This window comes from Lichenostomus cassidix, chromosome 14 (genome assembly GCF_008360975.1).
Source record: "Lichenostomus cassidix isolate B80296 chromosome 14, HeHo_3.0, whole genome shotgun sequence".
In the NCBI taxonomy this organism is placed as follows: domain Eukaryota; kingdom Metazoa; phylum Chordata; class Aves; order Passeriformes; family Meliphagidae; genus Lichenostomus; species Lichenostomus cassidix.
In genome coordinates, this window is record NC_139495.1 from 14628248 (window position 1) to 14655347 (window position 27100).

Below are 27100 nucleotides of genomic sequence, written 5' to 3' on the forward strand. Positions count from 1 at the left end.
CGCCGATTGGCAGCGGTACGCGCGGCCCGGCGCGAGGGCAGCACCGCCCACGTGACGCGGGCGCGGGGCCGGAGCGGGCCCAGAGCGGCGGCCGCGTCCCGCCGGCGGTGAGTGAGGGCGGGCCGGCCCGGCCGGACCCTGCGCGGCCCCAGCCCCGTCAGCACGGCCCCAGCCCCCTCACCACGGCCTCGGTCCTCCCCTCAGCGCCGCAGGCCGCGCTGCCACCCCGGGCCCCGCTTAGCCCCGAGAGCCGCTCAGTCCTGGGCCCCGGTCAGCCCCCGCCGCGGCCGCTGTCCCAGGGGCGGTGCTGCCCGGGCCTCGGTGCAGCGGGACGTTAGGCGGCTGGAGCGCAGTCCGGCCCAGGAGGTGCAGCCGTGGCCGGTGTTTGTGCTCAGGGCTCCTGGGCCGCGTCACACCAAGTCTGGCGGCGTCGTTTTGTTTCCCCGGCAGCTGGATTGCCTTCAGCCCTTACAAATGGAGCGGTGTGGTGTGAGGTGACAGATCTGCGATGGACAGGAGGGATAACGGGGGAGCTCCCAGTGTTGGAGGGAATGCTGGTACAAGGATTGACTTCTTTCTTTCTTTCTCTCTAATGATTGCAGCAAGCGCTCACAGCACGGCCCTTTGTCATTTCCCAAGAAAGCTCCAAAAGCAAAGCACTTATTCTACTGCCAACATCCTCCGTTATCCTTGGTGAAATCCATCAGTGCAGCTCGACAGACCTTTCCTAATGCAATGGGAACGATGCCGTGAGGCCTGGTAAGACTTGGCCATAGCCATGACAGAGCCCCACAGGGTTTCGTTCACCACTCTCCATGGGCCCCTGAGCAGCAGCTTCCTAAAGAGGTCTCGGAAGGACGATGGAGAGCAGCCCCCGGAGCCAGAGCCGGCAGCGACGGCCGTTCGGATCACTCTGACCCTCTTCGAGCCAGATCACAAACGCTGCCCTGAGTTTTTCTACCCGGATCTCCTCAAGAGCTGTCGAGGGAAAGTGAAAGGAGGTTCTTCAGGTGACAAGGTGAGTGTCCTTGGGGCCTGTGGGAGCCTGTGTTGTAGCTGAAGGTCTCAACAGTCTCATTGCTGTTTTGAGAGTTGGTCTGTGTTTGCTGTAAGGTGCTGCAAGGTGGGAGGAGGGTGGTGGAATGTTCTGTAGCAGAAGAACTGACCCCCAGGCTGGGGATCTTATTGTCAGGCCACACTGTGTCACTCCTTTGCCTTGGCTGGAATTTTGTGTTGGGAAGGTGATGTGCTGGTGGCAGGTGTGGGATGTGATGCTCGTTTAGTTTGGAATGACTGGATCTAAAGTGAATTTTGGTACCTGGGCAGTGATAAGGAGCTGTTTTTCAAAGAGCATCAAAGGAGAGATTAATAAAAACTCCTGTAGCACCTAAACTTTGAGTTAAGAGTGTTTCTCTGTGAAAAGAAACTTACTGAATTCTATTCCTTTTACTGTTTCCCTTCAGAACTGTTCGCAGTCAGTTGATGTTTTATGCTGTTTGATTTTTGGGGTTTTTTTGAGAGCTGGGAGAAGCAGAGTCAGCTAGAAAACTACCTGAGAGAGCACCCAAACCACAGAAACACTCTCAGAATTGCAGTGTGGTTTGAGTTGGAAGGACCTTAAAGCTCATCTTTTTCCAGCCCCTGTCACAGGCAGGGACACCTTCCACTGTCCCAGGCTGCTCCAAGCCCTGTCCAGCCTGGCCTTGGACACTTCCAGGGATCCAGGGGCAGCCACAGTTTCTCTGGGCACCCTGTGCCAGGGCCTCCCCACCCTCACAGGGAACACTTCCTTCCCAATATCCCATCTATCCCTGCCCTCTGGCAGTGGGAAGCCATTCCCACTCATCCTGTCACTTTGTGCCGTTGTCCCAAGTCCCTCTCCAGCTCTCCTGGAGCCCTTTAGGCACTGGAAGGAGCTCTGAGGTCTCCTTGGAGTCTTCTCCAGGTGAACACCCCCAGCCTTCTCAGCCTTTCCCCTAGCAGAGGGGCTTCAGCCCTCAGAGAATCTCCATGGCTTTCTCTGGACTCTCTCCAGAAGCTCCACATCCTCCTGCTTTTGTTCCCCACAGCTGGAGGCAGCTCTGCAGGGTCTCGCCTGAGGGGCAGAGGGGCAGAATTCCCCCCTCCCCTCCTGCCCACACTGGGGGCTCAGCCCAGCACAGGGTGGTTCTGGGTGCTCATGTCTGGGACATGTCCAGCTCTCAGCCACCAAAACCCCAAATCCTTCTCCCAGGGCTGCTCTCAATCCCTTCATCCCCCAGTGTGGATTGATCCTGGGGGTTGCTCTGGCCCAGGTGCAGCACCTGGCCTTGTTGAACCTTGTGAGGTTCCCATGGTCCCACTTCTCCAGCCTGTCCACGTCCCTCTGGATGGCCTCCCATCCCCCAGGTATGTCAGCCACACCACACAGCTGGGTGTGCTTGGTACAGACATGCTGAGGGTGCCCAGATCCCACTGTCTGTGTCACTGATGAAGATATTGATCAGCGCTGTCCTAAAGGTTGCTTTATCTGAGCTTCTGCCCAGCTGCTCCAGACAGGATGGTTTAATTCATGGGGTTTTGGTAGCAGTGTGGCTGGACTGACTCTTGGTTTTGTCTTTAATTTCTACAGAAGAAAGACCTGGCTGATCCCTTCAATGATGAGGAAAAGGAAAGGCATAAAGTGGAGGCTCTTGCTAGGAAGTTTGAAGAAAAATACGTATGTGTTTCTTCCTTAAATGATGTTATTCCTTGTGCTGGGCAGTGCTGTTTAGCTCTCAGGCACTGCTTTTAATGCTCACTGGCTCTCAGGTTCCTGTTCTCCCCAGTCCCTTATCCTGGCTGGCACGTGCTGGTTTTCATGTTCTTTTTCTGTCTCAGGGCTGCAAAAATAGTTCATTCTTAAATCAGATTCATTCTTAAATCAGATGAGTCTGATTAAAGTGAACGACATGAACTAAAGTGAGTGGCAAATCAATTACTGTGATTGATAAAAGTGAATTTCCTTAAGCAGAAATTAATTTCTAGGTCTTGTTGCTGTGGCAGGATGGAATCTGCCAAGGCTCTGAGCGTGGGGCTCTGATGAGTCCACTGCCCTGAGGACACTGCTGCATGGATCTGTCTTACCTGTTCCTTTTTGGTCTTCCTTTTACTTTATTTCTGTAGCTGGCAATAAAACCACACTGTGTTTTACCTCTGGCACTTTGGGGCAGCAGCTGTGTGTTGTTTTCTGATACAGATTTAGCCCATGGGTCACCCTGACACACTCTGTGTATCTGTATTACTGAGTCTGTACCCACTGCAGCACTTAGGGAGGAGCAATCCCTATGGAAGAGGGCCCTGACAGGAATGTTGAAGGAGTGCAGACCCAGTTCAGCGTGGTCTGGCTGGCAGTTTGTTTCATTTGGCTGCACTGTTTCGGTTTCCTATGACGAGGCTTAAAACTGGATTTACCACACCTTGGGAGGACAGTGTGATGGAAGCCAACCTTGGTTTGGTTCTGCTGCAGCTTTTCTGTCCTGGAGCCAGCGTTGCTGTCCTGTATCAGGGTATGCCTGATGGTGGTGGTACTGAAAAAGAAAAATGATCAATGTCCATGTTTCCTTGTTCAGGGTGGGAAGAGGCGCAGGAAGGACAGGATTCAGGATTTGATTGATATGGGGTATGGCTACGACGAGTCCGACTCCTTCATCGATAACTCGGAAGCCGTGAGTGCTGGGATGGGTGTGAGGGTGGCTAAAGGTGGCTGCCTGAGGGGCTGAACCTGGACTGGGAGTGAGCCAGGAGGATGCCAGGGCCAGGGATTGAGAGATCCTGGGGCAGCTGCATGGCAGGAGATGCTGGTTGGCATTCCAGTCTGTTCTTGAGGGAGCACAATCTCCTCACTCTCGTGACCAGTGATAGGACTTGAGGTAATGGCTGGAGCTGAGTTGGAGAGGTTTAGGTTGGATATCAGGGAAAGGTTTTTCACCCAGAGGGTGGTCAGCCACTGGAACAGGTTTCCCAGGGAAGTAGTCACAGCACCAAGGCTGTGTGAGCTCAAGAAGCATTTGGACAATGCTCTCAGGCACGGGGTGGGATTGTTGGGGTGTCTGTGCAGGGCCTGGAGCTGGACTTGATGATCCTGACGGATCCCTTCCAACTCAGCATATTCTGTGATTCTATGAATCCAACTGCATTTTCCAAGCAGCTGAGCTATGGAATGAAGTAACCAAGCTCCTAGTGCCAAAAACTATTCTCTGTTATTTCCAGTACGATGAGCTGGTTCCTGCTTCTCTCACTACCAAGTACGGAGGGTTTTACATCAACTCAGGAACTCTGCAATTCCGGCAGGCCTCTGAGTCTGAGGATGACTATGTCAAAGAGAAGAAGAAGAAGTGTCCCAAGGTCAGCAAAGCAGCTTTCTCAATTATTCCCTCTATTACAGCTCAGAGCTTGCTGCATGGAAGTGTGTTGACATTTGGAGTGGGAGGGATTCGTGACTTGGTGTGGACAGAATAGGGATGAGCACTTGAAATCCCATTGTGTCCTACAATTTCTTATTAAAATGAAGCATGTCTGACATGCTCTGAGACCCTGGTGGGGTTACCTGGTTCCTAGAGCACAGGTCACAGCAGCTCCCTGTCACCCTGCAAGTGACAGGGTGTGTTCCTGTCACAGCATTATGGGGGTGCAGAGAGTAGTACAGAAGCTGGGTGTGCTGTCAGATGCTGAAGGCAACATGTGCCAGAACCGTGGTGAAGGATGCAGGGGTTGGGTTAATGAGTCCTGTGTTTTCACGTTCTTGGGAGAGGTCCCAGAGTGGCTCTGGGAGTGCTGGTAATGTGGGAAACTCTTTGATTGTGACTTGTTTTTAACCCTCTGCAGAAGCGGAAGTTGAAAGATGGAGGTGAAAAAATAAAGAAAAAGAAGAAAGATGATTCTTACGACAAGGAAAAGAAATCGAAGAAGTCCAAGTTTCCAAAAGCTGGGTAAGGAGGGGAGGGGACAATTCTTGCTGCTCAGCACCTTGTTTCAGGGTTCCAGGAGGCTGCAGTAGGTTCTGTTGCAGTGTGGGGCTGCTCGAGTGCACATTGCAATCACCCGCAGGGAAGTCCCTGTTGCTTCCAAAGTGAGAAGGAAGGGCAGATGACGATCAGGGAAGGGAGCACAGCTCCCCAGCATCAGTTGCTGAGCAAAGAAGGGCACAGCTGGCTGCAATGTTGGGGTTTTTGGAGCTCTGTTTCGACACTGACAGTGGGAACAGACTCGGACAGTGGAGAGAAAGGTAACAACTGTTGGAATGAAGCTGTGGGAGGAAAGGCTTGGACTCAGGGCTGTATGAGTGTCAGGCTGGCAGGGAGGGAGAGTTTGCAAGGCATCTGCTCTCTCTGGGCAAGCCTTTGTACTCCTGCCCAAAGTATTTCTTGGATGAGTGCTCAGCTTCTTTTTGGCTTTTGGGCTGTAAAATGGAGTGGTTTTTCTTTTTGTTCTGAGTCATCTTGTCCTGTTGCTGTCCTTGCTTTGGTCTGCCTGGCCTGTCTGTTTCAAAATCTGTATCTGTTGGTTTTCACTCATTTCCTATATTTTCTTCCTCAAGTTTTTCCTTCTTCCTTTAACTATTCTTTGTGATTTCTTTTTTCCTGCATGGATCTGCTTTTGGGCAGCACCAAGCCACGTGTCTGACATGGTATTGTCAGTGTGTGATTCCTTCAAAGTGAGCAAGGAAAGGAATTTGCTCTGCTAGTTTTCACAGGCAGAATGCTTCATGCTAACTCTGTCCTGCCTCAGTTCCCCTGTACTAATAGTGCATTTCCTAACCTTTTTTGCTGGAATAATAATAATAACATAGTAAAATGAAAGTAGAGCTCTGTGGAGGTGGTTTAAGCCCCAGCACCTCTCTGCAGTGAGGCAGGACAGCCTTCTCTGAGCTGAGCAGTCAGAAACTTAAGACTTTCAGAAGCTAGAAAATACTTTCTATGGGGTAATTGGTTAAGGGGCTAAGATTTTCCAGGGAATTGTGCCTATGGCTGAAGTGAACTGGGGTGAAGGGAACCTCTCTGCTCCTTGATCTTGTATTCATCTCCCTTTCCTCCTCCACACTTTGTTTGCAGCTTCACAGCATTAAATGCAAGTAAGGAGAAGAAGAAGAAGAAATACTCTGGAGCTCTCAGTGTCAAGGAGATGTTGAAGAAGTTTCAGAAGGAGAAGGATGCTCAGAAGAAAAAAGATGAAGAGCAGAAAGTAGTGACTCCTTCCCCAGCAGACCCTGCAGCCCCGAGGGAGGCAGAGGCCATGGCCGACCCTCTGCTCTCGCTCTTTGGCCACGCCAGTGACAGTGACCTGCTCCAGGCAGCCACAGCCATGGACTCCTTGAGTGACCTGGATCTGGAGAGGCTCCTCAGCGAGTCCCCAGAGGGCAGTCCCTTCCCTGAGGTGGAGGATGGCAGCGATCCTGGCGGCACAGGCTTGGAGCAGGAGTTCAAGCAGCCACCGTCCCTTCCGGAAGGGCTGCCAGCCCCTCTGGAGAAACGGATCAAAGAACTGGCTCAGGTACAGCAGCTCCTGGGGACATTGGGGCTGGTGGTTACTGCAGTGGGGACAGCACTGCTGGCTTGGTGTGGCAGCACCCAGGGAGAGAGTACTGTCCAGTGGGGGAATTTCTCAGTGCCACTGGGATCACACCTTCGTGTCACCTGCTTTTCTCTAAGTCACTTTCTTGAAGGCCCAGATGTCAAGTGATGTTTGAGTCCTGGACCTTGTTACCTACTGAATGTAGCACTCAGCATCACACCTGATCAGGTGTGACCTGGTCAGGATTTCTTCTTTACCTCTCTTGGCAAAGTATGGACCCAGGTGCAAGAAGTAATTTCCAAAGTCAGTTTGACATGGACGAACTGAAATGTGAATTACTGAGGCTGAAGGGCTGGTTTGGGCTGGGATGGAGTTAATTTTCTGCACAGTGGCTGGTATGGGGCTGTTTTGGAGTTGTGCTGCAAACAGAGCTGAAAACCCAGGGATATTTCACCTATTGCTGAGCAGTGACTGCTCATCCAGTGCCAAGGCCTTTGCTGCTCCTCACCCCACACTGCCAGCAAGGGAGCTGGAGGGGCATGAGGAGCTGGGGGGGATCACAACCAGGACAGCTGATCCCAACAGGAATGTCCCAGACCATGGCGGGTGATGCTCAGTGTATAAATCTGGGAGAAGAAAAAGGAAGAGAGGGATGTTTGGAGTGATGCCATTTGTTTCCCCAAGGAGCTGTTACATGTGATGGAGCCCTGCTGTCCTGGGGATGGCTGAACACCTGCCTGCCCAGGGGAAGTGAGGAATGAATTCCTTTGCTTTGCTTGTATAGCTTTTGCTTTCCATATTATACTCTCTCTGTCTCAGCCCATGAGTTTTTTCACTTTTACCCATGTGATTTCCTGCCCCATCCCACCTGGATGAGGGAGCAAGTAACTGTGTGGGGCCAAGTTGCAGGCTGGGGTTAAACCAAGACAAGGACAAATTCCACCACAGCATCTTTAGTGTGCTGTACTGGTCAGGACAGTGAAGGGGTGCACAGTGTTCTGTGTGTAAAATAGGAGGGTTCAGCTGGAAAGCATTGCCTGTACTCCAGTGTGAGAAGGCCTGGACAGCCCTGTAGATGGGGCTTGAGGATTTGCTAGAACCATTTCCATGGCATACACAGGCAGGTCCTTCACTGAAGCTTGAGTAGCACACTGGAGCTGCACCAATCTGGCAATTTGAGTCCTTTACCCATCTTTAACATCTCAGTGTTGGGTACCATTTAGGGAGTGGAATATATTCATTTCTCGAAGGATGGTTCTGTGTGTTTTCACCAGTAGCTCCTCCTGCAGCTGGACTCCTGTGGGACTCACCCATCTTCTCCAAAATGTGATGTGCTTTGGGAAGCTTCAGTCTGTTTTGGAGAAGGAAAACATTGGGTCAGGGATCCCCTCCTGACATGTCAAAGTGTGCTTTCAGCCTTGTGGTGTGAGGGCTGTCACCATCAGCCCAACAAGTGCTGGGAGGTTTTGTTCCTGCTTATGGTGTGGTTTTAAACATTGATTTTAAGTCATAAACATGCCCTTGGAGCTCTGTGATGGTTCTGCCTCCTGGGGCACTTCAGTTTAGAGTGCCTCTTACTTCACTGAGGTGCTGAGTAACTCCTGTTGCTAAAGATAAGCTGCTCTTAGATAACTTTTCTGCTGAGTTGTGCAGTGGGGGTGCACAGATGGGAGGGGAGAAGGAATTGAAGAAAATACTGCCACAGCTGATAAAAATGATGGGCTCTTTGTAGATGTTTCTGTTTCAGAAAGCACCAAAACAGCTGTTTCTGACTCTGTTTGAGTTAAAGGAGAGTATTTTGGATATTCCACAATATCAGGTTAATTGTTATGGTGTAAAAGCAGAATCCCCACTGATTTTCCTGCTTAGATTTTCCTGCTGCTGTGTTTCTTGTTGCTGGGTTGTGGATGTTAAGAAAAGAAACCCAGGAGGAGAAGTGCCAGCTTGAACAAACTGAAGCCTCTGGGTCAGTTAGGATTTTGGGACGTGGACTCAGATGGGAATGAAGAGGTGCTGTATCTCTGCCTGAAAGCCAAGTCTCTTCCATCCCAGAGGTGGGAGCATCTCCTGAGTTAAATGGAGCCTCCAGGCATTTCCTCTTCTACTTGAACTGCTTTGACCTTAACCCTCTCCTTCCTAAAATAATTTTCCTGTTGAGGATTCTCCATAGCATTGAGCCTTCTCCTTTGGTATCACCAGCTGTCTGTGACCTGCTGCTGGCAGGGAGAATATACACCTTCTGGGCATAAATTAATTGCTTGTCTGCCTCAACTTTGGAGTGGTAAATCATGGGATTTCAAAATCCTTTCCTGGTCTCCTTTCCCGTGCCAGGAATCACTAACTGCTGTGGTGCCTCGTGCCAAATCCCAGTTTTGTTTATATCCCCACTCAGAAAAGATTGAAAGCTCTTGGCAATTTGCTACTATCTCATTCATCTCTTGGAATTATTTTCCTGCTGGACATACTTTTCATGGGTGTGATGTTTTTGGGCAGTGCTGTGTGAGCTGCAGTCATAGCTCAGGAAGCTTCTTGAACAGGACTTGGTTTTTTTGTTTCCATGGTGTTGACTGGGAATAACACATCCCCTCTGGCTGTGACTCTTTTCTCTTGGATTCTTGGCTTAGTTTCCAGATTGATGTAGAAAACCTGGTGATAAGTCTCCTCAGCCTTCCTTAGATGTGATTAGGATGAGCTTTCCAGATCCAAGGACAAGCTCTGTGCTCATATTCCCTAATCTACTGGGAAATTAAAACCATGCCCTGAAGCTGTTGTTCTTCCCATGGCAAGTTTGCCAAAGAAGCCACCAAACCATCTCTTTTGTCCCATTAAACAGAGGTATCTTCACTCCAAAGTGGTAACTCCAGTGCATCTGGAGAGGAGAATCCAGCCTGGGAAGGTCACAAGGTGTGCAGGGCATGGTGTCCTGGTTGAACTGGGGAGGTGTGAGGGGACAGGGCACAATCTCGTTTCTGCCATGGCAGCTTTTGGGTAATGCAAAGTTTGTGTAATAAAACTGTGCCTTATTTTGCAGTAATTCTGTGGTGGTTTAGAAGACATTTGGTTGCTTGTGCCAGCTGTGAACTGCTGATGATTTGTGTTATTCCCTGACTTCCAGGCTGCCAGAGCTGCTGAGGGAGAAGGCAAGCAGAGATTCTTCACTCAGGACATCAACAACATCATACTGGAGTAAGTGCTGCCAGCAGGGAGGTGTGGGAAAGGAGAGCATTAGGCAGAGCGTTTTTGGTAAACTCAGGAGCAGGTTCAGCAGGAATTGTGGGGATGTCCTTGTACAGGTCTTCCAGGCAAAACATGCCCAGGGTAATAACAAAGTCTCCTAGAAATGGCTTTCAATTGAAATATGATGAGGTGGGAGAATGCTGGAGGGGATATATCCAGGCCTCCTGTTCTCAAGATGCTGCTTGATATATATGTGCCTGAATTTGGTCACTTGGCCTGTAAGTGTAGCTTGATGCAAGACCAGTGAATCTCTCTGTTTGAGAAATGTCAGGCATGCTCATTGCTATTTAAACATACATGCTATATAGAGTAGTTTATAACTAGGATGAGGCTGCTGTGTTCAACTGGTTCTCTGGGAAAACTGGAGGAATTCCATTCCTGCTCTGTGTTTTTGAGGCCCCAAATTACAGAGTGCCAGTGTTGCTCAGGCAGCTGCAGATAATGGCTTCATTCTTCTGCAAGTGCCTGGAGAGGGCTGATGAATGCACAGGGCTTTGTGATCAGTGCAATAATACTGACACCCAGGCTTTAATTTCATTAAGGTTTAGCCAGGCACTTGCAGGAAGTGCCGAGGGGAGGTTTGGGACTCTGTTTCCCTCTGATTTCCAGGGCTGATTACCACCTTCCAGCATTCCAGTGCTGGCTGCACAAACAGTCCTTGTCTGTGTCAAACTGATCAGCTTCATTCACGGGAGATTTAGACAGATTTGTACAACTTTGCTGTACAATTTGGGTTGGAACAACCCCAGACCTGAATACAGACTAGAAGAACTCACAGAGAGCAGCTCTGGGAGAGGGATTTGGGGTGTTGGTGGGTGACAGCTGGACATGCTCCCCCCTGTGCACCCAGAACCCCCTGTGCTGGGCTGAGCCCCCAGCATGGGCAGCAGGAGAGGGGGGGATATGCCCCTCAGGTGAGATCCCACCTGCAGAGCTGCCTCCAGCCCTGGGGAACAACAGCAGGAGGATGTGGAGCTGCTGGAGAGAGTCCAGAGGAGGCCATGGAGATTCTCCAAGGGCTGGAGCCCCTCTGCTCTGGGACAGGCTGGGAGAACTGGGGGTGTTCACCTGGAGAAGAGAAGCTCCAGGGAGACCTCAGAGCTCCTGCCAGTGCCTAAAGGGCTTCAGGAGAGCTAGAGTGGGACTTGGGACAAAGGGTCTGGAGTGCAAGGACAAGAGGAAATGGCTTCCCACTGCCAGAGGACAGAGCTAGATGGGATATTGGGAAGGAATTCTTCCCTGTGAGAGTGATGAGGCCCTGGCACAGGTTATTCAGAGAAGCTGTGGCTGCCCATGCATCCCTGGCAGTGTCCAAAGCCAGGTTGGATGGGGCTTGGAGCAACCTGGGCTAGTGGAAGGTGTCCTTGCCCATGGCAGGGGGTGTAATGAGATGGTCTTTGAGGTTCCTTCCAACCCAAACCATCCTGTGACTTTGATGATGAGTCACTTGGGGTTTTTTGCACTTAGTGACACTGAGAGGTGGCTTAAAAAGCCAGGCTCCTAAGTTCTGTACAACTGTGTAGATGGGTTTGGCTCACAGTGACCTCTCTCATCTACTCTCTGGGAAGTAAATTGAAACCCAGGAAATAAGGTTTGATTTTTTATTGTCCTGAATTCCACTGCTATAGCATCTGACATAGCCATTGTGCACTTCTCATCTCATTGCCTGACCCTCCTGCATTCAGCTGCCAGGGAGAACTGCAGAACAGATGAGACTCCTGACTTCCACTTGTTCCTTCTCCAGCTACTCCCAGACCAAATTCAAAGCACAACTTGGGACAAAGTCTGTTGATTCTAGAATTCAAAGAACTTTCCTGCAGTTTGCCTTGTCGTTTGTCCCTCTCCCTGCCTGCAGCTCCCCCCAGAGTTGCTGTGATTGCTCAGAGAGTGGCTGCTAACGCTGTGTTTGTGTCCCCAGCATCGAGCTGCAGACGCGGGAGCTGAGCAGCCAGGTGCGCTCAGGGGTCTACGCTCACCTGGCCGCCTTCTTCCCCTGCAGCAAGGACACCCTGCTCAAGCGAGCCCGCAGGCTGTACCTCTACGAGCAGGTGAGGGGATTTGCCAGCACAGCCCTGTGGGTGTGATAGCTCTGATATCCATGGTGTGGCCACTGTCCCCAGACAGGCCGTGTCCTCCGTGGGGCATCGTTCTGGCACCGCAGCTGGGGGTGTGGGTTTGGAGCTGGCTGGATTTTGGTGTCCCAGCCCTGTGGAGCTTCAGGGTGTTCTGTGCTTGCTCCAGGGTGGCCGACTGAAGGAACCTCTGCAGAAGCTGAAGGAAGCCATTGGAAGGGCCATGCCAGAGCAGGTGGCCAAGTACCAGGAGGAATGCCAAGCCCATACTCAGGCCAAGTTTGCCAAGTAAGCTCCTCGTTCGCTCATTCACCTGTAGCTTTTCCCAGCAGGCTCCTGGTGGCCTGGAAGCTGCTCTCCTGAAGTTCACCACCTCTTTTTGTCCCATAGGCTGAATTTGCTGATGCATATTGATTGGCCTAACGAAGCTGTGTGTGTTCTTTGTGCTGTCTGTGGCAATGCCAGCTACAGCAGCACTGATGGGATCAGAGCTTGGCTGAAGGGTTTCACATGTGCAGGCGTGTCTTTAGGAGCATGGCAGCCTGGGAAGAATCAGGCTGGATTAGTCCCATGATCTCTGTTACAAAATATTGGCAGATTTCTTAACCTTGAGCCCATAGCTCAGCTTGCACCCTGAGCCAGAGATCGCTGATACTGAGACCTCTCAGCAGTGCTGTTCAGAGATACTGAATCCTCCCTTGAACCTGCAGGAGAATCACTTCCACATTATCTGTCTCATTTCAGGATGCTGGAAGAGGAAAAGGACAAAGAGCAGCGAGTTTGTTCTGATGATGATGAGGATGAAGAAAAGGGAGGGAAGCGTGTCGCAGGTCCACGGAAGAAATTCCAGTGGAATGATGAAATCAGGTTTGAATAAGTCAGATATTAAGCAAACCCATGACTTGTCTTGCTCTTTGCAGTTGGCAGTGAGGCATTTTGGTGTCTGTATCTTGTTTCCAGAGCAGTGCTGATCTCTCATAGGAACAGTCAGCTTGGAGGTCTGTGGCACACGGTGCTGTTTATGGAAGCCACTACTGCATTTATTACATCTCACCCTGAAGCTCATTTCAGGCATGGGACAAGTCTGAGAGAAATGCTAAGAAGCCTCTGTGCAGAGTCCAAAAGAGAGAGTCAGATCTTTGGGGACAGAAGGAATTCAGCTGAATTGCTGACATCCTACAGCCTAGACTCTTAACACGCTCAGGTTCTGGATGTGGAAGCTGTTGGGTTTTGCTGCCCCTGGCATTCAGGGCTGTGCCAGAGAAAGGAGTGCTGAGAACAGAGGAGAGTGACAAAGGCTAAAAGGAAAATCAGTTCTGCTGTCTTCATCTTATTCTGGAACAAACTGAGGTGCTGCTGATTGGTTTAGGACACAGCCAGCTTTGCTTCCTACCTTCTCCTTGCTGAGAGGTTCAGTTCTGTGGTTGTTACTGGTGTCTGTGGCTCTGGCACTGGTTTGTTACCTCAGCTGTTTCAGGAGATTACACTGGGAAGGGGTAACAAGACTTTTCTCCCCGGTGCATCCACGTGTGTGCATGGAAAGAGCAAGGAATGTGCCTTTCCCTTCCCCTTTCTTGGGGAGGCAGTGCAGGGTTGTATTAGCAAGAGCCAGGTGTGTCTTGCTGTATTTATCCAGCCTGGATAAAAAGAATGATCTCCAAGTGGGAAAGGTCAATCTGCGTAACTGTATCTGAAATCTTCCTGTTCCTCAGGGAGCTGCTTTGCCACTTGGTGAAGATTAAGTTGGATGGTTATGACCTTGACAAGAATAAGTCTCAGTCTCTAGAGGATTATATGAAGACCTTCCTAGAAGGAGAGGTGAAGCCCCTTTGGCCAAAAGGCTGGATGCAGGCCAGGTGAGCAAGAATCAAGGGATTCCTTGTCCCAAGGTACCTGGGAAGGTCATTAATCCTGCCCTTGCTCAGGGAGTAGCTGGCTTCAGAGTTAGATCAGAGTGCTCAGGGCCTTGGCATGTGGAGTTTTGGAAATTCCCAAGGATGGAGATTACCACAGCATCTCTGGGCTCCTATTCTGGTACTTGATTGCTCTTCATTAAATCCTTTCTCCTTATTTCCAGTCAGAATTCCCCTTGCTGCACTGAATTGCACTGAATATTCCCTTCTTTTGCTTTTTACTGTACACCTTTGAGAAAGGTCTGGCTCCATCTTCTTCGTGTCTCCCTGTCCCCACCACTCTTTGGGTAGTGGAAAACTGCTATTAGATTCCTCCTGGGGCTTCTCCTTTTCCAGGCTAAGCAAACCCAGTTTCCTTCACCTCTCCTTGGCTGTCGTGTGTCCCTGTTCTTTGGGATATCTCCAGTTTGTCAGCATCTCTCTTGTATTGTGGGGACCCTGAAACTGGATCTGTGTCCAGATGTGCCCTTCCAGGTGCTGAAGAGGGGATAGTTTGCTCTCAGCAGGACACCTTTGCAGCAGTGACTCCCCTTCAGCTTGCCCACCAGGTCCCCCAACTCCTTTCCTGCAAGGCTGCTGCCTGGGGTTATTCCATCCCAGCTGCAGGACTTGGTGCTGGACTTGACTGGGCTTCACAAGGTTTGTGTTGGTCCCTTTCTCCAGGCTGGGAAGGGCCCTGTGAATGGCAGCTCTGCCCTCCAGCACATTCTCTCCCCTCCCTCTGTCCCTTTCCACCTCACAAATGACCTGAATGCAGTCAGGACTGTAAATGGCAGTGCTGAGTGGTCTTGGCCCTGTGTTGGTCTCAGACAGATGCTACTGGCAGGTAGAACTGGCACCGAGGTCAGGCCCATGGGCCAGTCTGCTTTCCTGACTCTGTATTACAAAGGATCAGTTTGTAATCACAAAGGATACGTTTTTCAGACATTTTGGTAAGTCTTCTCTGGAGTATTCCTAAAAGCAGAAAAGTTTTAGGGGCTTGTTCAAGTCAGTAGGAATTTGGCATGGTTTCTGTACCCTCACTGCTGTATCCTGCTCCTTCCTACCCTGCATTACCCCTGCCCTTGATCTGGCAGTGGCAGAGAGCCACACAAATGGCAGAGACCTTTGCTGGGGCTGTCCTCACCTTCTGGCATGCTTTGTTTTGCTCAGTACTTTTAAAGAAAGAACAGCTCTCCAGTCTTACTTCTGGAATCTTTAAGGTTCCTTCCAACCCAAGCTGTTCCATGATCTGTCTCTTTGCGTTTCACAAGCTGGGCAGTGCTGTCTTCTCTCTGCTGAATTTGCTTTTTGGGTGTCAGGGAAGGGATAAAGGAAGATGTAGTACCAATTCCTAAGAGCAGTAAGTGTGAGTAGCACATTGCAGATCCACTTGGAAAAGTCCATGGCTGTTTGTGCAGTTGCATGTGGAAAGGAAGCTCAGTGCTGAGCATGGTTGTAGTGTGGTGCTGCAGGAGCATTAGGAGGTGGGGGAAGATTCCTGCTTAGTTAATGAAGATATACCCAGCTTGAGGGTCTTAGCTAGCCAAGTTTTAAAAACTTCTCTTTGAATAAAAGGAAATGAAAATCTTTAACTCTGAGTTTGATGGTGAAACTGGTGTTGGGCATTCAGATGTTCCCCCAAGACCCAATGTAGGAGGCACTTCCAGTGGAGTTAAGTACAGAGTGATTCACTAAAAGTGGATTTCCTGGTTGCTTTCCAGTGTCTTAAGGAAAATGGTTTGTCCTGCTGGGATCTGGAGTTGGACTTGATCTTTCTGGATCCCATCCAACTTGAGATATTCTCTGACTTGGTGGTTTAAAGACAGAAAGTAGAGTGACAGCCACAGGAAGGATTGGTGGCTCTAGGAAAGCTGTAACAATTTTAGGGATAAGTCAGCTTGATTCACTGCCATCATGATCTCAGAAGTATCTGTAAGGGGAACTCAAAGGTGGACAGAGCAGCAATTTTTCAACGAGTTCAGAGAGGCCCTGCCACGAGTCTGTTTGCTTCATTAACACTAGGAGATGATTAACAGAACATTAGGTAAACATAAGCTTGCTTTTTAAAAGAAAAAGGATTACAAAAGTCTGTGAATACCAGCCAGGAATTTAATTCCATGTGCCAATAGTGAAGGAATATTTATAACTCCTCTCCTGATGTGTAAGAAGGCAGCTGAGTGGCAGCTGGTGTGGGTCAGAGAGTGTTTGTGGGAGATTCTGGTTTACCCTCAGTAGTGCAGGGCTTTGGATGAACCTGTGCTTTAGTCAATCCTTCCAGAAAGGGTTGTGATGTACAAAATCAGCTCAGCTCTTGGCTGGGGAGACAGAGGCAACACAGACCCTTCTCTCCTTCATTGCTGTGTGAGAGGCATGGGAAGGGAACCTTTCTCCCTGGAAGTTGAAGAGCTCTTGGATGATCTGTGGCAGCAGTAACACCCTGAGTGATGGTCCTGCCTCTTCAGTTGGCTTTTTAAGCTGGCAGAACATTTTCCTTAGGTATTGTCCAACTGTCACTGTTGAGCAGCTAGCAGAGTAATGAATGCATCAGTTCTCAGTGGCAAGAAGGAATGACCTTTATTGTTTTGATTTCATCACATATATAGAGTTCTCAAAAGTCACCCAGATTGGTCAGTCAGAAGCCTTCCCCCAGGCCTGATTGGCCAGGCCTGCACTGCCCAAGTTCTGGGACACTGTTCCAACAACATCCAAACTTTATTTATAAAACACAAGAAAATTTCTCGTGGAAAAAACCTGTGCTAGCCACATCCAACCACTGCCTTAATTGGCCTTTCCAGTGCCCACAGGCATTGCTCCCCAGAGAGAGAACTGTGTGAGGCAGCTCAGGAGGATCTTCCTGGAAAAGGGCTGAATATTTGCTTGCTCTCTGTGATTTCAGTTTCACTAAGTCCCCTGCTGTACTGTGCAGCTCTGTTTCCAGTGATCCCAGCTGCTCTACTGGGTCTTGCTGGATATCACTTCTCATTGCTCTCTTCCCTTCTTAGGACACTGTTTAAGGAGAGCAGGCGTGTACACGGACACCTCACATCAGTCCTGTGAGTATCACAGCATTCCTCTGGAGTGAAAACTGCTGCTCTCCATTCCCTGGGGCCTGGGGGGATCATGCAGGAGCACTTGAGCTTGCTTTGCTCTCCCAACGTAGATCGGCACTGCTTCCTTTGGGGAGGTCTAGGGAGAGCAGTTGTTTGTGTGACATCTCCCAGCGCTTTCCTGAGGTGCTTTATCCTTCTGTAAGATTAAAAATAAGAACTCTGAAGCCAGGTTGCCCCCTGGTTCAGCAGCCTGGAGTAAGGCCTCTGTGCTGGGCCTGGGAGAGTGTGATTATTGCAGCCTGTTCAGTCGGTCCTTACTGGATTCTGGATTCCCTTTCTTGCTGCTTGGTCCAAGAGGGACACAGTGACCTCAGACTAGTGAAGGTGGGTGTAACAGGCTGGTGGGTGTCAAACCAAGAGCCATCAGAATCCATCTGGGCAGGGGCTTTAATCCAAGGGGTCTCATGGATCTTGCTGGTGGTTGACAGTAGATGATGACATGGATTTAGGCTGATGTCAGTTTGGCAGACAGTCCTCTTCTTGGCACTGGATGAGTGAGGGGCAGAGTGAGAAACAGGTGTAGAGTCATCCTTCCCTCAGCCACACCATCCCAGCAGCTCAGGGATGTCTTATACCAGAGATTGCATCTGACCATTCCAAACAATCTATTCTCTGGGAATTTGGCAAATACTTTTGCATCCTTGGCTTCTTCTGGGAACCCAAAAGGAAGGTGTAACTTCGGCAGAACAGTCTCTGTTCAGTTTCTAACTCTGGTGTTGCAGCAGGAGGGCAGCAGTGGGGTCCTGCAGCCCTGCAGGATGTGTGTGTGGGTGTTTCACTGCCCTGCTGCCATTCCAGGACTCTGCTTTGCTGCCATTCCAGGACTCTGCTCCTCTCCCTAATCCATCCCCTGTGTGGGAGTTGGGGCTTCCAAGAGCAGCAACCAAATGCCATGTGGTTTTAAATCCTAGCAACCTGAGATGCTGCCTCTGTTCCCTGCAAAGACACAGTGGATCATCACTAACAAGGCCCAGGTGTGCTCCCTAGCTGGATCATTCCCTAGGGGCATTCACTGAGTTGTGTTTCTCTTGTCTCCCTCCAAACAGGGTGAAGAAGAAAGTTATTGCTCCTACTAAGGTGAAAGTGAAGGTGAGTTCTGTTTTTGGGTTCTCATGGTTGGTATATGGCAAAAGTCAAGTGACTGCCATCCTGAAGCCTGTGTTTGAGCTTCATATCTGTACATCAGCTACTGTGAAGTAGCTCTGCTCAGTATTTGGCTTGAAAAAATAACTGGAACAGTAGTTGGGAGGGAGGTGGGGCCTGATGGGCACAGAATATGTGTATCTTGCCTTTTGTCCCCAAATTGTGAACCTTTTCAGCAGTAAACCCTGTCTCTCTTCTGACCGTGCCTTCTCCTGTGATGTCATTCCAGGACTCTTCCTGCAAGCCAGACAAGAAGCTGTCAGTCTCTGTCCCTCCACTGCACCCGAGCAGCACCTTGGCCATGTCCTCAGAGCCCCAGGGAGGAGCCCTGGGCATCAGTGCCCAAACCAGGGAGCTCTTATCCCTTGGGACAGCCCAAGCTGTCAGCAGCACTGCCACTCCTGCCACCTTCAAGGATGACTCCTTGGATGAGGACTTGATTCACAACCCCACCTCCTCCCTGGAAGCAGTGTCCAAGGAACTGGCTGTGCTGAACAGCAGGGCAGGAGGGAGCCCTGACTTCACTCTTCCTGCAGCTCCAAAAGCTCCACCAGAGAAGATCCCAACTCTTGCATCCTCAGAGGAGAAGAGGACATTTCCAAAGCCCAGCCCTTCCCCTACTTCATCCTCTGGTTCCCTTCAGTCTCCTCTAAACTTCCTAGCTGAGCAGGCCCTGGCATTGGGCCAGTCTTCTCAAGACAAGAAGACAGAGACCTCTAATTACAAAGAGCATTCCTGCCAAGCCTCCCCCAGCAAAATCCTTCCAGATGCCCACCAGGCTAAGCAGAAGCACCATAGCCTGGTCAGGCCAGGCCACGGGCCCCCGGCCTCAGCACCAGTGCCAGGCTCTCAGGTGAAGGTGTTCCACCCTGGTGCTCAGCTCCAGAAAACCTTCACCTCCCCAACTCCCTTTGTCAAACTGCAGAATCCCAAGTCCTCCACCCCTCTGCCCCAACGCTCCCTCCTCCAGCAGGTCAAGTCATCAACCAAAGCTCAGAGCTTCCATTCCTCCGCATCCCCAAGCAGCACCCAAAACTCCAGCAGCTCCCACAAGAGCCAAGGCTCATCCTCATCTCTCAGCTACGCCGGGAAGCACTCGAGTGGCTCCGGCTCTTCAGGACAATCCTACAAATCGCCTTTCGTCGCTGGGTCCCTCTCCAAGCATGGGGCTTCTTCCAGCAGCTCCTCTGGAGCTTCTGCAAACCAGGGCAGCTCCTCTGGGAATTTGCTTCCCAGCATTCCAGCCCCTTCCCCAGGCTCGGCCTCCAGTCGCCCAGCCTCCAGCTCATCTGTGAAGAAAACTCCCGTTTCCCAGAAGCTGACCCTGGTGGCACCTCCCGGGGGCTCCAACGGAGATTCCAGCGGGGGCACCCAGGGCGTGGCCAAGTTGCTGACCTCGTCCCTAAAGCCAGCTGTGGTCAGCAGCACTGCAGCCTCTACCTCTGTGCCGGTAAGGGGGCTGTGCTGGGAGATCTGCCTTGTTCAGCACTGCCCTAAAGGGGGCACTTCAAAAGCACTTTTTGAAATTCTTGAATGACTGACTGGATTTTGGCTGCTTTAGGCTTGAAAGTTGTGGCCTTTGTCCTGGGTTTGCGCTCCAGAATTCCAGCTTTCATTTTTGGTTTAAAGTAGCAACTAAGCAGAATATTGGGGTACCTTCCAAAGTGCAGTTTTTGTGTCGTGTTCCTGCCCTGGCTCTGCAAGTTATGGGGACAGTAGGGATCCCATTTGGATTAAGAGAAAGTGCGGTAAGGTAATTTATCATAAGAGCTAAAATTCCTTGCCTAAATTAAAATTACAATGATGAATTTATTATTAATTAGATCTACAAACTTTGCGTTATTTAAATTATTGAAAGTCATTTTAGTATTATTACCATTTTGTCATGATTGGCCCACAGAATAAATAACCTGTGGTCACAGAACCATGGAATCATTAAGACTGGAAAAGTGCACTAGGATCAAGTCCAAGCACTGCCAAGGCCACCACTAATACAGGTCTCCAAGTGCCACATCCACAAGGCTTTTAAGTCCTTCCAGGGATTGTGACTCCACCACTGCCCTAGGCAGCTGTGCCAGTGCCTGAGCATCCTTTCCATGAAGACATTTTCCCAGTATCCAACCTAAATCTGCTCTGGCACAACTTGAGGCTGTCAATACAAACTTGTGTTATTATAATACTGTATTACTTAATGGAATAAGGGCCTTAATTGTTATCTATAGCAAAAGAGTGATAGTTCTTAATGTTATTGTATTCATGTATTGTTGGCTGCTCATCCCTGCCTTCCTTTGTGGCCCACAGAAAGAGCTGGGAAATTCAATGAGTTTATTTAAATCAAACCCTGTACTGCTCAGTTCCTGTACCTTGTCTATTACTGAGATACAGAGCTGGGAAACGCTCCCCAATGGTGCCTCTCTCCATGGGAGAGATCCCAGATAACATCCCTGGGTGCCTTGGGTACCAAACCTTGGTGCCTGGAGTTGTCAGCAGTGCTAAAAGTGAGTAGGAAGCACCCCCCCACACAACTCACAGGCAGTCTGGAAACCTTTCCTCTGCCTGATGGAGGCACAGTTCCAGAGCAAGGGAATCACAGAGGCAAGTGCAGTGTGGCCATATGAACGAGGGATGGATTGCCAGTGTCCATCTGCAGATGGCCTCAAGCGTTGGCATCTCTTGGGCCCTGGCTGGGAGGGTGCTTTTTCCAAGGGAGAATTCTCAAGCATTCCATGTTTTGCAGATGTATAAGTATGAATGATGCTGTGCTGTGGTTTTCCCATCCTGACTGACCGTTTCCATTGCTTTTCAGAAAGGAACTAGTGGAGCTGTGCTGCTAACAAGTTCTTCCTCCTTAAGTGTACTGGCTCCATCCTACAAGTCCAACAACCCAAAGCTGCCAGCTGCCCTGAGCTCCACCCCGTTAGGTATTATCTCTCCTATTCATTCTTTCCCTCTCCATGTCATCTCCTTCAGTTCCGACTCCTCCCCAAAAGCAGGAGTTTCCAAGGATGCAATAGTTACAGGACCTGCTCCAGGAACTTTCCACCATGGCCTTGGGCACAGTGAGTATCCCGCTGGTCACGTGTGTGTCTCTTGTGCCTGTGCTGTCCCATAGAACATCAGTGCTCTGCTGTGCTGGCCCACTGCACACCAGCCCATCTCTCTGGCTGTTGCTTCATGCTCTGGCCCCTGCTTTTGTTTCTCCAGCAGTTGCATTTGGAGAACCTTGGGCACATCCCTAGAGCTGGCCCAGAAGTGCCAAAAGCTGGAACCCGAGCTCTGAGCTAACTGCTGCAGCTCCTCTGCTCATTTCTGTCTTGGATGTGTATTTGTTCCTTTTTTCCCTCTCCTCTCTTTGTTTTTCTCTCTAGGTCTTCTGGCTGGTTTGCACTCCAGCCCCCACCATGCAGCGCCACTCCCACACTCTGCCCTGTCCACTCATTTACCACAGAGTTTGCCAGGTAACTTGTCAGACGCTCGTGTTTGTCTTCTGCCTCGTGAGTCTCCCTCTATCTCAGCAGATCCTTCCTTTAGGGCTGAAAACAAAGGGGTTTTACATGTTTTCCAGCTGGTGTGGTTGGCACTAAATTCTCTCTTTGGCACTCTGTCCCTGAGGACAGAGCGAGGGGCTGGGAGCAACTTGGTCGGGTGGAAGGTGTTCCTTGCCTATGGCAGGAGTGGAAGGAAATGAGCTTTAAGGTCCCTTTCAACCCAAACCATTTCATGGTTAGGAAGAAATTACTGACTGTGAGGGTGGGCAGGCCCTGGCACAGGGTGCCCAGAGAAGCTGTTGACTGCCCCTGGATCCCTGGAAGTGTCCAAGGCCAGGCTGGACATTGGGGCTTAGAGCAACCTGGGACAGTGGAAGGTGTCCTTGCCCAGGGAATGAGATGAGCTTTAAGGTCCCTTCCAATCAAACCATTCTGTGATTTCTGGAGTGGTGAACCCGCAGTGCTTACAGCAGGTGTTGGTTCCTGGAGATACTCAGAATTACCCTGCCAGGGTGAAAGCTGTGCCTGTTTGTGCACAGCCTGCCAGGACTGCCCTGGAATGAATACTCCAGCTCTGTGGAGTTTTGTTCCTGGTGACCTACACAAAAAGTGTCAGACCAGACTGTCTCGTGTCTGTGCACTGAGTTAATTGCCAGCATCTCCTTCATGACAAGTTTGTAGTGTAAATGCAGATTGCTCTACTTGCTGCTCACAACGGGAGGCTTTGGCAGTTAAGCCTGTTCCTGCCCCAGTTTGATGCCTGCAGAAGTGATACATAAAACAAGAGTTTTCCAAAGAAGGAGACAAGTAAGGAAAATTGAAATTCAGTGCCAGCAGATCAGGCTTACCTGCTTCAGGGAGCTGCTTATTCCCCTGGTAACTCCTATTTCTGCTTTCTCAGGCATGTTCTTTAGCACTTCAGTGCAGTTCAGTGCCACTCTCTTAGTACCTGCTCCTGTTGGGATGGTCTTCTTGGGCAATATGAGCCTGATTTAGGAGTGCTAGCCTGATCCTGTGACTATGAGCATGGATAACCATGTGGCCTCATGGAGCAGTCATGAAATAAATGCCCTTGGCTGCTGAGTACCATGTTTGTTTGCTGAAGAAAGAAGAGTGCATTGTGCACTCATAAATGCAAAGAATTGGTTGTCTTTACTTCTCTTGCTGAAGTTTGAGGTGGGTTGTGCCACTTCAGTGTGGTAGAGCCATCCCTGGTGTGACAGACTCTTCCTTCTTGTTTGTAAATCACACTTCCTGGAGAGTGAGATGAGGGATTGCACTTTAAACATGGATTGTGGAATGGATTCTGTGTCACTGAGGAGCAGCTTTTTGTCCCTTCAGTTGAGGGAATTCAGTGGGTACTTCACTGTTGTTCATAGGGCTTATAACAGAAGCATTTTTTGATGGACTCTTCAGCAGGATGTAGTGCCAGAAGACAAAAGATCACTGGGAATAAGTGAAGGAAAAATGACCATGGATGCAGCTTCAGCAAGAACCTGCTTTCCCACATGGTGTTTTCACTTAAAGATTGGAGATTGAGCCTAGAGCTGCCATCTCTTCGAACATTCCCAATTTTGGTGTTTTGTAGAAGAACACAGTAGATATTTAAGTGACCCCCATAACCTTAAAATGAGCTGATGTGTTTTGTGGCACAAGCTGTACCAACATCTGGCCACAGCTGCATTGCTGTGTCCAAACGCTGCGAGGTGTGTGGGAGGTTGCTGCAAATGTAAGGGAGTGATGCCTTAAATAAAAGTGCTTTTATATCCATGTTCATCCCAAAGCCTCTGAGCAAGGAGCATCCAGTGCTTGCTTGTGTGTGGTCGGTGCTGCTGTTGCTGGTGGAGGTGCTGGGGCTGGGAATGTGGTGCTGATTCTGTGGAAATGGGATGTGCTGGGCTGAGCTGTTGCATGGAATGAGCTGCTCTTGGCCTGGAGGAGAAGCTGCTGCTGCACTGCTCAGTGCCTCTGCTGCTTAGCTGCACATCTCAGTACTCCATTTGTTCATCACGGTCTGAAGTAGTTTTAATTGCTCCTGGAAAACTTCTGCTTCCTTAAACTTCCTTCCTTTTTCTCTCTTCAGTGCGTTTTCTCTTTTCCTCCGCATCCATTCCTTTCTGTTCCATCAGTGGTGAGATTCCCGTAGTTCCTGTTGCTGTTAGTGGGCACCTAAAACCTTCATTTAAAAAGCACCTAATTCAATAATTAATAAATCATTAATAAAGCACCTAAAGCCCTACCTGAAAGGAGTCTGTAGGTGAGGGGTTGGCCTTTTCTCCCACACAACCAGTGACAGGACAAGAGGAAACTGCCTCAAGCTGTGCCAGGGGAGGGTCAGGTTGGACATCAGAGGGAGTTTCTTCCCATAAAGGGTGGTCAGGCCTTGGCAGGGGCTGCCCAGGGAGGTGGTGGAGTCACCATCCATGGAGGTGTCCAAGGAAGGCCTGGATGTGGCACTCAGTGCTCTGGGCTGGTGACAGGGTAGGGATCAGTCACAGGTTGGACTTGATGATCTTGGCGGTCTTTTCCAACCTCAAGGATTCTGGGATTCTGTGATTACAACAGCAAAAATGCACTCACAGGTTACTTCAACCACCTGAAGGTGCAAGGCAGCCATGCCATGTATGTCTGGATTCCTGGGTGGGGAGATGTGCAGGGTGGATTTAGAGAAAGGCACAGGCTAAGGAGCCCACTGGCAGTCAGAATCTGTGCCGTGGGGCTTCTGCTGGGAGCCCCCAGGGGACCTTCAGTGCTTCCCTTGTCCCTTTCTCAGAAGCAGGGCTGCTCCCAGTGGGGACATGTCTCCAAGTACATCCTCTTCTTCCTGGTTCCTTGGTGCTGGGAGGGGAAAGTAGATCTTTCCCTCTGTTCAGAGAGGCCTGGCTGGCCCAGCTGCCCACAGCTCCATGGGGCTGGTGCCAAACCCCCTTCCCAGCTGCTTTTGTTTTCTTTCAGATGCTTCCCAGCTTCATGGCAAAGGGTCCAATGCACAGCAGCGCAAGTTGTGACGCCTGCGAGGAGGGGAGCGACAGCACCCATAGGATAAAACCCAGAGGAACAGGTCATGGACTTTGGATACCAGCTGTGTCTTTTGATTTCTTTTTTTTTTGGTCTTCTATTTCTTTTTTTTACGACAACTGGAGAGACTGAATTGCAACAAGGAGCTCATTGGGACGTCTGCTCAGAAGCTCTCAGAGCTGAGCCCCACACGGGGTCACCTTGAGCCATGCCCTGATGAGGAAGCCTTTTGTAGCACTGTTTGATTGCTGCTGCCCTTCCTGCATTCCCTGGCACTGGCAGGAGCTGGAGCTTGTGGGGAGACTTGGGGGGTCCTGCAGTGGATTCCCACCCACCTGTGTCTGTAGCTGCCAAGTACCTCCAAGTCCAGTTACCTCCTTGGTCTCCCTGTGGAGGGTGTGAAAGGTGCTTCTTTCTTCTGCTTTGGATTTACTTGGATAATTCTAGCACTGCCAGTGCTTTCTTGAAGATGTTTGAGTAACTTTCCAATTGTACTATGAAACTGTGCTACAATTAATTGGAGGATTTAACATTTCCTGTGTGGTGAATCTGAGGAACCACCTGATGTTCCCCTCTGGAGGAGAAGGAAGACTCTTGAGAGTGACATTTTTAGATGCAGTCATCAACTTTTAGAATTCCACTTCTTTTGAGTTTTTGGATTTTTTTCCCTCCAAAGGGATGCTTTTTTCCTGCTCAGTTTTATCCTCATTGCCATCGAATGCATTGGATTGAATGGGACACTTCTTGGCCTGTCACATGGATCGGGAGACATAATTCCAGTGCCTTTTATGGTGGAGCAAGAATGGACTAGTGACACACATTTCAGCCCTACTTTGTGTGCTCCTCAACCCTTTTTTAATCATTCTGTATTTAAAATGTATTCTGGTTTATTTAATAGAGCTTTTTATGGTTGCACATCAAAAAAAAAAAAGGAAAAAAAGAAAAAAAAAGCTGCACTGTCTGGACTTCAGTGGTGACCTGGTGACTGAGGACAGTCCCAAATCCAGCAGGAGCACCAGTTCTCATCCCAGTATGTGCAGGCGGGTTCCAGGCCCTCCCCTAAAGCCATTCTTTCCTAGGGTCGTGAGTTAGGATCAGTTTGGTGGACAGAGGGAATGAGTGAGATGAACCAAGGTCACTACCTGTCAAATGAATTCCAGAGAAAAACGCTGCTCTCCTCAGTGCTACCTGCACCAGGATCATGTGCTCGGCACAGCTGCAGGACCAGGGACCATCTACTGTTGGGGGTGTCTTTTCCTGTTCATTTTTTGACTTTTAGACCTAAATTCCCCACCTGAGCACCCTCCTTCAGGCTAAGGGCAGGCTGAGGCTCTACCTGAGCTTTTTGAGGTTTGGTTTCCTGCTCTCCCCAGTCTGTCTTCTCTCAGGCCTCCATAGCGACGTCCCCCTGTGCAGTGGTAGTGCTGATCCACATAGAATTTACTGGTGTTCCAAGGAAAAGCTCACAGCTTCCTCCTTGAGCTTCGTAGAAGGCTGCTGACCCCAGGATACCAGCAAATGCCTCCTTTAGTAGTTTCCCCTGGTTTTTGTTAAGATCCAAGAAAGACTGTTTTCAATTTGAGCTGATACATAACTGCCCGAGATCAGTGAGTTGATTGTATTTCAAAATAATGGAAACAGCTCAGATTTCAAGCCTGTTTACAGAAAATACCTAGGTTGTAGCAAAAGAGCCAAAGACAGAACTTGGGTGGGTAAAACAAAGCACAGCAGTTCTTGGTGGACTCTGAGCAGTGGATTTTGTGTGGCTCCAGTTGAAGGCCTCATCCTGAGGGGTGCTTGGCACCTTCAGCTTCTCCTGGGAGCTGCAAGCTTGGCACACCTGGCAGGACAGGGGCTCTCAGCGAGTGACTCGAGGTACTGGTTCTCCTCCCTCTCTTTGCTTTCACCTGAATGCTTCTGCTGGGAAGCCCCCGTGAGCGTGGCCAGAGCAGAACGCCCTCCTTCTAGGAATTTAGCGAAGCCTCTTGCCTCAGGGAAATGTTTATGTGGTGGGAATTCTGTGGGATATTTTTTCTTTACATGCTATAATGAATGAGTGAGTGGTGTGGAGCAGAGTGGCAGCAAGGCAGGCCCACGCAGAGCAGCTGATGGGGAGGCAGGCTGGCACCTCTGCCTTGGCGAGGCAACTTGCAGCGCTTCCGGGATGGAATGGGGAGGGAAGGCTCCCATGGCACTTACTTGGGGATGGCAGTTCCTTTTGGGTGTAAGAGCTGCAGTTTACTATTCTATTTTTTTTGTGTGTGTTGGGACTGTCTTGCTGAAGATGATGGGGGTGGTATGAAAACTGTTAATCTTGTACAGAACAACTGAATAAATTGTTTCAAACTTTCCAAAATGCTTTTTTTCCCCCCATCTCCTTGCCTCTAGTTCCCTGACTTTGTTTTCAAGAATTTGTGTTGCAGATTGGATGCTCATCTGTTTTTTGAGTCAGTAATGAATTATTGACTGTTTTAATGTCTCCTATGTGGTGAGTGAATGGCAGCTCTGTTACAGCCGTTGTAGGGGTAGGAATGTTTCTTCTCATTCCCTGTGCTCCTGCTGGTGCCTGAAGTTGGCCTCTGCTGGATAGGATGTGTGGGGCTCAG

The 27100-nt window shown here is 49.9% G+C and overlaps 1 protein-coding gene across 8 annotated transcripts; it reads left to right on the plus strand.

The window, feature by feature from the left end:
* On the plus strand, positions 1–26850 carry UBN1 (ubinuclein 1). 8 transcript variants are annotated; one of them, XM_085075152.1, is made up of 18 exons: positions 1–107; positions 603–1018; positions 2612–2698; positions 3591–3686; positions 4231–4365; positions 4846–4949; positions 6072–6510; positions 9647–9717; positions 11687–11816; positions 12010–12128; positions 12585–12707; positions 13553–13696; positions 16738–16788; positions 17892–17934; positions 18218–19438; positions 20795–21047; positions 21357–21446; positions 22893–26850. In XM_085075152.1, exons 2-18 carry the CDS (start codon positions 779–781, stop codon positions 22934–22936), a joined length of 3390 nt encoding a protein of 1129 aa, XP_084931278.1. In that variant the 5' UTR covers positions 1–107; positions 603–778; the 3' UTR covers positions 22937–26850. The 8 variants fall into 8 exon arrangements, with proteins under 8 accessions (XP_084931278.1, XP_084931279.1, XP_084931276.1 ...); XM_085075153.1 differs by having other exon boundaries at positions 22896–26850; XM_085075150.1 differs by having other exon boundaries at positions 24432–26850.
* The last annotated feature ends 250 nt before the right edge of the window (positions 26851–27100 follow it).